The sequence below is a fragment of the Melospiza melodia genome, chromosome 14 (genome assembly GCF_035770615.1).
Source record: "Melospiza melodia melodia isolate bMelMel2 chromosome 14, bMelMel2.pri, whole genome shotgun sequence".
NCBI lineage: Eukaryota > Metazoa > Chordata > Aves > Passeriformes > Passerellidae > Melospiza > Melospiza melodia.
In genome coordinates, this window is record NC_086207.1 from 3,610,050 (window position 1) to 3,622,622 (window position 12,573).

Below are 12,573 nucleotides of genomic sequence, written 5' to 3' on the forward strand. Positions count from 1 at the left end.
GGAGCCCATGGTCCTTGGATGAAGATGGTGCCCCACAGGTAAGACAGGCAGATGCTTCCCACGCCCTGCCCACACACACACTGGGTCCCCTGACGCCAGGCTGGGGCTGGGCTGGATGGCCCCGCTCAGGGACACGGTGCCCGCAGGGGGCCTGGATTGTGCTGCCACAAGCACCAGCCCCGGCCTGCCCTGCGCTTGCCTGGGGCCACGCCAGCCCTGCCAGCCCCGGCCCAGCCCCTGGGGCCCAGCTCCCAGCCCTGCTGGGCCCAGTGCTGCCAGCTGACTCCAGCTCTGCTGCTTCCTTTCTTACAGGACTCATGCACGTGATGGCACCGATCAGATCCATTTGTAAATATGCTTGAAAGTTCTGAAGTTTCCTGTAAATATGTTTTCTACATTAGAAGTTCTCTGTAAATACGTTTTGAAGATTGTTACCCCTTCGGATCCCATGTAAATATGTTCTGTACATTGTTGTTGCTTTTGTTATAACGATTGTTATAATGACACGTTCTATAAATCCTAACATGTTCTGTAAATCCTAGCTTTGCCGATCTTCGGCAAATAAATCACGTTTCTTTTTAAAACCTGACTTCTCTTGGCCATTCCTTGGGGCATGGGCAGCCTTTGCACACTTGTGGGTTCCACTTGTTCTACGTTCCCGGGGCTGGAGGTCTCTCAGCGTGCTGGCACGGCCACCCCGGGGCTGGGGGTCCCTGTGCACAGGGGCTCCCACTGACACCACTCCTGGCACTGGACACTGCTGCTCTTCCTGCCCTGGGGCACTGCGCTGTCCCCAAGGGCTCAGCTCTCACCAGCTCCCACACAGGGGGCTCTCACAGCACTGGCCCCTGCAGCCATGCCACCAAAGCAGCCAGCAAACCTTCAGCCACCCTTCCTGCTGCAGACACAGGCACTCCTGGGCCCAGAGCTGCCAGCAGGCCACAGCCATCCAAAATCCACCTGCACGGTCTCAAGGCCACCACAGCTTTGGCAACTGGGCCACCTGCATCTTGGCTGCTGCAGGGGCTGATCTTTAAGCCTTGCAGCCTCCAAATGCCCTGGGCTCTGCTTCCCAGCCTGCTCTGTACTGCCCTGAGCCCGCATTGTTCCAGAGACAAAAGCCAAGCCAGGGCATCCTCACCCTGCCCGCATTCCTGCTGCTGCCAGCGGCCACCGGGCCCTGGGCCCCACTCAGGTGACAGCTGCAGGGACAGGGCAGCCTGTGCTGGGCAGGGGGCACGGGGCTTTGGGCCCTGGGGCTGCTGCTGCTGCTGCTGCTGCTGCTGGGGGCCATGGGCCCAACAGGGCCCCGAGCTCAGCCGCTGCCCGGCCAGCTGCCCCCAGAGCCCCACACTCCCCAAGCATCCCCATCACAGCTGCCAGGGGGAAATACCACGGGCTTCAGGAAAGAAATTCCCCATAGTGACTAAACCAAGGGGTCCAAGGGGAAAGTCAGCACCAGCTGATGTTTACCCACCTTTACAAAGGTGGCTGCAGGGCAGGTGAGATCTCCACGGCCTCTGGCAGGGCCTGCTCTGCACGTGAGCCTGTGCGGCTGCTCCCAGTGGGACACAGCACCGGGCTCAGGCCAGCCCTCAGCCCCTCACAGATGATCCCAACCAGCAGGCTCAGAAAGCAGTTCCAGACCACTGCCTCCAGATATTTCAAAAGACTAAATGTCATTCTAGGATGTCACCTTGCACATTCAGTTTTGATGTCGTGGCATGAGAAGCCATGAAGGTGCCTCTGAATGTGCACTCAGGGCACTTCCACTGCCATCCCAAAGGGATCACAAAGGACAGGCCTCTGCTTTCAGCACTGCTGAGCTCCTCACCCAGCAATGAAATCTCAGAAGGAGACAAGAATTTTGTGCACCAGAGATTCTGGACTCCAGTGAATGGAATAAATTCCACAGGCCGTCCAACCCAATGACCTGCATGTCTCTTTTTCCTCTTTCTCTCATCCCTCATGTCACTTTCCCCAAAACCTACCATTACACAAATGGCGGAAGCATCAACCATTGGGATATCCTTACACCATGATGCCAGCCTAGCTAAGGCTACCTTAGTTTGAGCAGAAGCTCAAATCATTTTGCATGTTGCAGTACAAGATGTCATCACCGCAGTACAGGAGAAAGGTTTTGAGATTGCAGCAGATAAAGTCCAAAGACAGCGCCCTGGAAGTAGCTCGGCCTAAAAAGCACAGAGAGAACCATCACACCCCAAACACTGCACATCAAGGACAACTCAAAGACTCTGCCAGAACTCCACAGGCTGTGTGGAAGCTCTTTTGATGTCGTGGCATGAGAAGCCATAAAGTGCTCTGAAAGTGCACTCAGGGCACTTCCACTGCCATCAAAAATGGAACACAAAGGTCAGGCCTCTGCTTTCAGCACTGCTGAGCTCCTCACCCAGCAATGAAGTCTCTGGAAGATGCAGGAATTGAGTGTACCAGGGAACCTGACCTCTAATAAAAGGCATGAATCCCACAGCCCACCCAACCCAAAGCCTTGTATATCTGTACCTTTTTCTTCTTCTCTCTTCTCTCGTGTCACCTTCCCCATATTCTCTGTCCGGGAGTTTGGCTTCTCTCTCTCCTGTCTGCAGGTTCAGCCGCACGTGTGACCCAGCAGGAACAGCCTGACCTGCAAGCAAAGGTCACGTTATTTCAGAGCACTGCACTGCTCCAGCTTGGGGAGGAACTGGGAACTGGAGACATGTGCTCCACCTTGGGAGCAGCTCCTCCCCATCCCATACAGTGAGGAGTGAGATATCTACCACTGACCTCCTCCCATGCAGCAGCACCCCTGAAGTGCTGCTTTTCCCTCCCAGAATTGCCACCCTGAGCCACCCAAGGTGTCCCTCCGCTGCCAGGCTGGCTCTGATCCACAGTGGAGGTGGAACCCTGAGCCCAGCAGACACTGGTTCCTTCCCTTCTAGCCCAGGTCCTAGCAGAGCACTAAAACTCCACACCAGGAGTGGATTTGGAGGCTACATGGAGAAAGGGGAATTGTCTGATTGGGGCAGACAGAATAAAATGCAGCTGCCAAAGGGAAATCAAAGCATCCCGCAGAGTACAGCCAGGTACGCTGCACATCAAGGCTGTGCTGGTGTAGAAATACTGTATTAAAAGGAATTTATGATCACTACTATCTGCCAACAAAAATACACAGAATACATTAAGCTTCAGTTTTAAATGCAGAAAAGATAGGAAATTCAGAGTGGTTTTCACCACAAACACATCTCAATGGCCAGCCCAGCACTGGGGTCAAGGGGAGGCAATATTTTGTTGCTACCTCTTGATGGCATTTCTTCTTCTCCTAATGCAGGAATTCTGCCTGCCCAGGACAGCAAGGATGCAGGTGAACAGCCACAGAGCTGCTCACAGATGGACAGACAGACCAAAGCTGCTCATCTTCCCCCTTCTGAGGAGGATTTCTTATTCAACCTTTCCTTTCTCTCTTCCTTTCACCTAAAAAGATACCTGGGATAGAGTAACAGCTTGCAGGAGACAGGGAGCATCTCCTACCAAAGGGAAGTGAAGGCAAGGGTAATTATTTTGTAGAATAAATGCGTGTACTCACAGACAAAAAGCTCTGGTCTTGGGAACAACTGGATTGATCCCTCCCTGTCCAAGACCAAAGAGACATTTCCCTGATCAAAGGACCTGGTCCCTCCTGTGTAAGACTGGGATGTTTGTCACAATTCAGACAGAAACATTTCAAAGCCTGTAGTCATCCAATAGGCATAAGTGCATTTAGAAAATGCAGGAAAATCCATCTTGGAGGATTTCCTATTAAAACAAGGTTTGCATTTCTGGTAGACTCTCTTTCTCTCCCTCAGTCCTGTCCACTGGAAGCTGCATTGGTTGCATATGTGAGAGGACAGGTGTGATTATCTCCCCGTTTTAGGGGAGGATAGGCTACATGTTCCTCCTTCACACTTGGAATGCTTTCCACGGACAGATCCCAATCTTCTCCTGCTCCTTAAATTTGTGATACACAGGACCTTTAATCTCTGTCTATCTATGGGAGCATCCTCTCACGCTGAGAGATCGGGCTCTGCAGGAATTTGGTGCCCTCAGCAATGTGTGCCCCTTGCTGGCGGTGGAGTGCTGGTCACAAAGGAGTTTGTAGGATCTCCATGAAAAGGGCAACATCACATCTCCTGTCCCTGGCTCGGGCAACACCAGGACAGGGCTCTGCGAGCAAGGAAAACACAGCCAATGCTGACCTGCTCTAGTGGGAGACGTCTCTGCCCACGGCAGGGAGGTGGAACAAGGTGAGCTGTGAGGTCCCTTCCAGGCCAGGCTCTGAAGGATGAAATGCCATCGCGGGCTGAACGGGAGGCAGGAGGACGATCCTCTCCTCCACAGACACAGCCAGGGCCCGGCTGGCTGCCTCCCCCCAAAGCCCAAAGCATTCCAGGCTGTGCCACCAGCGCGGGGCAGGCCAGGTCACAGCCCCAGCAGTGGCTGTGGCAGCTCTGGGCTGTCACACAGCCGGGAATGGCCCCTGACAGGGAGCACAGCACAGCTCCAGCTGCATCCAGCCACAGCAGCCTGCCAGAGAGGGGAAGGAGGTGGATGGAATCCCATCGAGGGAATCGCCCAAAGGGAAAGCACAGGAGCAGGCTCCAGAAGGGTGGGGGGCTGGGGGGCCCAGCCCTCCTGTTTCTGTTCTCAGTGTGAGAAATGCTAGCCACTTCCAAAAAATTTAAAAGGTTTATTAAAATCTTATCAAAAATACAACAGCAGACTGAATAGAGAAAATATTACAGCACCAGGGGCAGAGGATTTTCCCCACCATGTGCTCACCCACACAATGGAGGTTTCACCTTTTAACCCTTTAGCCCCCCCAAAGTTCTGTCCATCGACTCCTCCTTCCCTGCCCAGGGGTGGAGATCCCTTCCTGACACCGTGAGTGGGGCTCAGGTGCTGCCACAGGAACGAGTGACCCTCCCGAATGTGCCAAACCCAGGGCACCCCTGATAACAACACAAGGGGGGTAAAACATGACTATAAAACTTCTCTGAACATTTTCCTTTTAATTGTGAGAGTCAACCATGGCATTACTCATCTGTCTAATCAGCAAGCAGAAAACAAAACCAAACCCAGGCCTGGTGCTCATGAGCTGCACCCCCAGCACAGCCAAATCCATGAGGCTGCATCAGCCAAGGCACAAACCCTTCCTGCTCCTGCTTTGCACACTAAATGGGATTTAACCAGGAGCATCCGAACCCCAGAGCAAAACTCACAGCCCTGATGTGTTTAAGCAGCTCTTGGTGCTCCAGAGATTTCCCCTCCCCACCCACCACAGCGACCCAGGTTCATGGCACAGCAGGACAAATGCGCTGCTTTAATAAATAAACCATGGAAAACATCTCTGTTTTCAACAAAAAGATTGACACTGACACTTAAAAATGTTACACCTGCTCAAGGAAGGTCTTCTGTCTTATTGAGTTTGGGGTATTTTGAAGTCAAAAGTGTGTTTGAGGGTGGGTTGGCTTGAATAATGTGATTAAAATTGCTGATTTAGACAAGTAAGCTGGAAATACTGAATTTTAATCATGTTTCAGTATGTAGCTTCTAGACATTTCCCTTAAAAATAGTTGATTCTCTTTGATTCCTGTAATTTGATACTATTCAACAACTGGGAGTACACACTGGAGCAATACATGTATAAGCAATTACACAGCTTCACAAGCTGCTAAAACAGAACCATTCTGTTAATAGCTTTTTCCCGAGAGAAATTAATTTTTTACTTATTGTTTGCATTAAGTTGCATTTGGGAAATGAAACTCAATTAAAAAAATACAAAACCACGCTTTCATTTAAGCCATTTCGTAACATTTTTTCTCCTTGACACCTCAGACAAATAAAATATGTGTATTCACAGGTAGGCACTGCATAGATGTGTTACTGAATCGTCCCTCTTCCCTGAGAGCTGCAAATCCTACAGCTGCCAGACCTCATCCCTTGCTCCTCATAAAGGGAAAGAAGAGTTTCCATTCTAGTTAATTTCCCAGCTCTAAATCAACTACCCAGTGAGTAGAAATAGCTGTGAAATCCCCTCCACAAACCTGCCAGAAGGGTTCCAGCTGTGGAGGGGGAAGCAGCAAATTCCTGCTCCCACAATTGGTTTGGAACCCTTACCAATTAAAAAATATCCCACTCTTGGGATTTTTTTTAACCACAACTAAAATAAATTAAAATCAATTAAAAATAAGATCACAGAATGGCTTGGGTGGAAAGGAACCTTAAAGCTCATCCAGTGCCATCCCCTGCCATGGCAGGGACACCTCCCACTGTCCCAGTGTCCAGCCTGGCCTTGGGCACTGCCAGGGATCCAGGGGCAGCCACAGTTGCTCTGGGCACCTGTGCCAGGGCCTCAGCACCCCCACAGGAACAATTCCTCCCTAATATCCAATCTGAACCTGCTCTCAGTTGGAATAGGTGTTATTGCATTGCCTTGGGATGATGGATCAGGAGAAAGCCCCAGGGTGTGAGCAGAGCTCCCAGCGCCGCTGCTGGGGACGTGCCACCCACCTGCCCCTCAGTCACTCAGCTGCCTCACAGCCAAAAGGACAGTGTCCAACAGGAAAAGTACTCCCAAAGGATAAAACCCTTGTCACTGCACAAATGACAAGGTCTTTATTGGGAATAAATGTCAAAGCAGAGCGACAGCATTTATTTTCCAAGCAGGAGACACTGATCCTGTGGCGGCACTGCAGGGATGGTGTTATTCCTGCTCCTGATTTAATCCCTTTATCAGCTGCAGAAGCACCAGGACAGGCTTTGATCTCCCATGCCAGCTCTGACTGACACTGCTGTCCCCACGAGCTGTCCCCACCCCTGGGTGCTGCCTCTGCAGCCCAAAGCACCTGGAGGTCCCTCTGAGCACTGGCACTCCTCCATTTGGATGCACTCTGTCCATAAAGATGCTTAAAGAGACGCCGAGGAAGACTTTAATTTATAGCCCCATTCTTTTAATCTTGGTCAGCCAGATTTTTTCAGACATCTGTTTATATCTCCTTATAATATATTGGCTGGAGCAGCAGCACCAGGCAGCAGCTCCCTCACAGGGGCTCTGCTGACATTTATAAACCAAAGCGATTTCTCTCGTGTGCTTTATGTTATCAGCTAAACCTGTCCACTTAAATTATTGCCTTGTAACCAAATCACAACTATCTGTTACTCTGCTCTGTGCACGTTTCCCAGGCTCTATACCAATATCAAGCTTTGCAGAGGCTAAAAACAAGATGATAAATTAATAAAGAAATGGAAAACAGGACATGCTTCCACCAGGCTCACAACTGAGGGAGGATCAGGCACGTTGTGCACCACATTAGTAAAAGCAGAGGGCTGCTGGTGGAATATGCAGCACGCAGTGATAACCAAAGAACCCCATCTCTCTTCTTCTAGAGCAACCAAATGACCAGCTGTGTTTCCTCACTAAAGGAGAAAGGTCTCATCCTGGGCTCCTTTCCAGCACATCATTCCACATTCCACAGGTGGGTTTGTGTTCCAGCAGGGGGACAGGGCTGAGCCCCAACTCACTGCACAGCTACAGGCTGGCAAGTTGTACATCACACACTCACCTGCAAACCTCCCACCAAGGTTGTGCAGTAACTGACTGCACTCCTGGCAGTGGCTTCCCCATCCCATCCCATCCCATCCCATCCCATCCCACCCCATCCCATCGAATCCCATCCCATCCCATCCCCACCCCTTGGACAAAGCTGACAGCCACTGACTGCCCATCAAGAGGAGCCCAAGAGGGACAGGAGACTCTCCCCCTGCAGCACCACCCTGCCCCCTTGGCACAGGAATGTCCCCTGGGAAGGCTGGAGCAAGCAGAACAAAGGTGATCCAGCTCACTGAGGCAGATCCCTGGCTCGTCCCCAAGTGAGCATCCTTGTTTGCCATTGTAAGAGAATTCAAAATCTATCAAGGGTTTGAAAACAAGCCCCAGTTATGAGTCAGTAAGTGGCTCTACAGCTCTCAAAAATTACCTCGGTGTGTGAGCAAGCCTCAGATAACATCTACCTTCCTTTACTCTTTGTTTCTCTCCACGCAGGGAGTGAGGGAAAAGGGACTTTCTTTCTAGTACAGGCAACAAAGGAATCTGGAATCAATATGTGAATGTTCCAGCAAACCACACCGGCAGTGCTGCAGTACTGAAATAATCACACTGCCAGAGCATCCATAATAAGTTATCTGATGGCACCACACCTTCTCCCTTAATAAAATAATGATTAAAAACCACCAGGAGACAAATCCCAATGAGCAGCACAGCTCCCCACAGCTGCGTCCCCCGCTCCAGGAGCCACCAGTGCCAGGGCTGGGGACCCGGCTGAGGCTGGGGCATCCCGTGCTGGTGGCACATGGGCACACTGTGCCTGACTCCAGCTGTGCCTGGGTGGATGGGATGTCCCACACCAGCATGCTCAGAGGAAAGCAGAGGAGCCAGACCCAGTCTGGGGGCTCAGCTCACACCCTGACCCCAGACTCTGGTTAGAGCTGCTGAGCAAGGAAGCAGCAGAGCCTGCCTCCGTTTTTCTTTCCTTTCTTTCCTACAAAGGCAAATCTACCACTCTCCAGATTGTTTGTTACTTCAAAACAGAACATTTTTACACACAAAAGGAAGACATGTAACAGACACAGGTAAGAATGAGATGGGTTACTGATGTGAAGAAGAGGCCCAGAGCCTGAATCTCATTTATTTTCTTTCTTTTTCTTTCTTTTTCTTTCTCTTTCTTTCTCTTTCTTTCTCTCTTTCTTTCTCTTTTTCTCTTTCTCTCTCTCTTTCTCTCTTTCTCTCTTTCTTTCTCTTTCTTCCTTTCTTCCCTTTCTTTCCTTTCTTTCTTTTTCTTTCCCTTCTTCACTCAGCTATAGCCTTTTGCATTTGTTCACTGTCTGACACTCACTGCTCCTCCCAATTAAGTGCCACTGGAAAATGTCATTAATATGCTCTGTGTCACCTCCTCCTGATAGCTGGTGGGGAGGTTTCACAGCACCAGGCCTGGAAGCTCCCCCAGCAGCTGCCCCAGCACCCCCAGCATTCCCCACCTCAGGCAGGGAGGAAGCTCAGACACCTGTGTGCACATGCCAAGTACAAACTCCTGTGACAAACTCCTCTTCCTGGGGAAGAAATGCTTTACAAATGCACTCCCTGGGCAGCTCCTCCTCCCACGGTACTGCTGGGGAGCCAGAGCTGCCTGCTGAGTGCAGCATCTCCTCAGAGCAGCACCAGCCTGGGCACTGCCTCTCCACTGCTCAGGTAACCAGGGACAGCAGGGGCTCTGCAGGGGATGGGATGCAGGAGGAACCCCTGGGGTGATGCACCATGCCCAGTGCCACGGTGCCACCTCTCCCAGGCGCTGCCCAGCTCGGGCTGGAGGAGCTGGGCTGCCTCTGCCTGCGAGTGACCAGCCCTGGTGCTGCCAGCCTGGTTTCATCGCTGTTCTGTCTGATCATTGCCCAAAGGGCTGACAAGGACAGAGATGTCCTTCTCTTCCTGGGATTGCACAGGAAACCCTCAGAGAGGAGTTCTGTCCCTACAGCATGAGCAAACAATTGGCACTGCTGCTTCCTTCTGCCTCCCAGGGCACCCAGATGGAGCAACACAGGGGTTTGGATGGTGGGTGCTGCTGCCTATTTCCCAATAAGCATCTCCTTGGAAAAGCTGCTTGGGTGAACATTCAGGGAGAGCAGCCAAGTCCACACACCACACTCACCATGGCCAGTTCAGCCACGAGAGGCAGAAGGGCCTTTTGTATGACAAATTCCAGCAAAGGTTTATTCCAGCAGGCCAAAGGGGAATCAGAGACAAAGAGCTGGCCATGTGGTGTGCACAGGGTTAATTAGGGGTCAGTGGCCAATGGTCCAAAGGCACTGGGGTGGCACAAAGGGCAGGCAAAGGGCACTGCCCTACAGGGAAGACACAGAGCCAGGCACCAGGGATACCACAACCAATGAGGGAACAGGGAAAGGAGAAACTACCAGAGTTTGGGACATATGGGGAAAGGAACTGGGGTGGTTCATAGTGTTGTGCAAGGCTCCATGGGGAAGTTTTCTCTTGCAGCCTAGGTGGAGACTCTATAGCATATTCTTCCAGGGCACAGCCCTGAGGATTGCCCTGAGGGATTCAAAGGATTCCACACCCACACACACAGGGAGCAGGCAGGGCCTGATCCCCCAGCCACAGACCTTGCAGAGGCTCTTCCAGAAAGGCCTGAAGGGAATGAATTGTTGAGAGATTGAATGAAGAGTTCAAAGCACTTCAACAAAACCAAGGAAGTCTCATGTAAGAACTTCAGTTGGCTAGTTTATCTGACAAACCTTTCTGTGACATTCCAAGCTATGTTAATAAACATCCTGGAAATTGACCTGTCAGAATGGTGATGTCTAATTATGACATCTTCTCCAACACTGATTTTGTTCTGTGCTGCACTGGAGCAGGGACAGAAGCCATCTGAAATGCTTTCAAGCTTGCCAAGGGTGAATCTGTCCCCTGTCCAACACCCAGCACTGCTGCTGGCAGCAAAGGTATTCCTGGGAAAGCTCCAAAGCCACCCTGTTCTGGTACATCCCAACAGCAGGTGTGTTGCTGCCCAGGCTCCTCACAGGTCCCAAAGCAGCAGCTCTGCTTTCTGCTTGAACCCCACTTGAACAGGGACAGGGAACGAATTATGGAATGGTTTGGTTGGAAGGGACCTTAAAGATCATCCAGTTCCAGCCCTCCTGCCACAGTGATGCCACCCCAAAAGGGCTGATCCCGTTGCAGTTTCTCATTTAGCAAGAGACAAGTGACCCACTGGTGCTTGCTGTGCTGCTGCTCTCCCGTGCCTGATGCCACAGAGCTCACTGGTGGACTCAGGGTGTTAAGGGCTGCTCACACCAGGATTACAGGGAGACAACCTCCACAGTAACCCCTGGGAGAACTTTCTTGCACCCAGTGATTTTTAATGCCAACCTTGCTGCAGTAACCACATCTTTAAGCACCATCCATCAGGCCTTCAGCTCAAACACTTGTTTGGCTGAAAAGGGTTTTAGAGCCACTCTTTTGTCACAGTGCTGAGAGGTCTTCTCTGTAATTTGTTCCCCTCAGCAAATAGAATGAAAACGTTTTTAAAATGATGCCAGAATCCAATCCCTCCTCCTGTGATTCAATCCACAGCTAGCAGAGAACAAAGCCTCACAAGGAAGGGGCTCTCCACTAAGTAACCCTTGATAAGAGATGTGAAAGCACCATTCCATTTGGACACTGGGCTGGACGGCGCTCACAACTGGCCCTTTTCCCTGAGCCAGGGCTCTCCTGTGGCACTGGGATTTATGTTCTCCCAGCTGATCAGTGGGTGCTGAGTGCTCTGAACACTGCTATTCAAACAGAGGCACCCTGTGGGTGAGGCTGGGCTGGGCTCTCTCCTCACCACCTGCCAAATCCACTTGGCTTCTCCTGCAGCTCCTGCAGCAAGGGGGAAGGAGGGGCAGGTGAGCCCCTGGGACAAGCAGGGCCGTGGGGACAGGCAGGGCCTGGCAGTGCCAGAGCAGGTCCCTGTGACTGCCACCCACCCTCGATGGCAGCCAAGGTGACGATGATGATGGTGGTGGCACACCAGGGGGCCCAGCCTCATGCCCAGCGCTGAGCCTGCTGAACACACACCAAACCTCATCCCTCACATGCAGGGGAGCCACAAGGGCAGGAGGGGTGCCTGTCACACACAGGGCACAGCGTGGCCCTCCCATGAGGGCCCCTGGGAAGTCTGGAAATGATGGAATTGAAGGTGGAGGCCAGCGAGGAGCCTGGGGAGGAGGGATCTCAGGGAAGGAGGGGCGACAGGAGGGCTCCAGGGGGAAATACAGGGCCTCTGCTGGGGGCACTGCTGCAGCATCTGCTGATGTACCTGCTGCTGCTGCTGCTGCTGCTGCTGCTGCTGCTGCAGGAGGGAAATGCTTCCTGTGGCAAAGAGCTCCTCCAACACGTGCTCCATTCTCCACCTCCCTGCTGGGATTGCTGCTCTGCCTTCAGTGCAACAGCAGCAAACACACCAGGAAAAAATAACCACAGGGCAGGAAGAAGAAGGGGTGTCCTTTTGTAGAGTGGGCTCAAACTGTTTTCACTTTGCCAGCAAAGCCTTCTCCCCAGCTTCAAGGTAGGCACTGCAGTGAGTTACCACAGCCCTGGGTGCAGCAGGAGCCATGTGCTCAGGATTTAATACAAGGCACTTGATTTATTTTTTCTTCTGATACTGGGCTTGAAGTCTGTGAACTGCAGCAGTTTAGAGAGTTTAATCCCACAAAGGTCTGAGCAGAAGAAACAGAGAGACCAAAGGTATCCAGCCACACTCTGATATCTCATCTCTCAAATGGCACACCAGGCTGCAGAGACACTGCAGTGACCTTTGTCTCACCATGTCCCCAAGTCAACATCCATGAGAAGCTTACTTACAAAAGCCAGTTTTAATCCCTTTCCAACTCCCTACATTTTTTATCCCCAAGCCAATGCTTCAATCCATTCAATAATTGTCATTCCTCAGGTCTATTTGTTACTCCAGAAAGCTCATCTGGGAT

The 12,573-nt window shown here is 51.7% G+C and overlaps 1 protein-coding gene across 1 annotated transcript in view; it reads right to left on the reverse strand.

Annotated features, from left to right (window-relative positions):
- Positions 1-12,573, reverse strand: part of SIL1 (SIL1 nucleotide exchange factor) — a 433,884-nt gene that overhangs the window by 380,718 nt on the left and 40,593 nt on the right. The window contains exon 4 of the mRNA XM_063168343.1: positions 2,524-2,644. Within this exon, the coding sequence (XP_063024413.1) occupies positions 2,524-2,644 (121 nt within the window). The remainder of the gene's footprint in view (positions 1-2,523; positions 2,645-12,573) is intronic.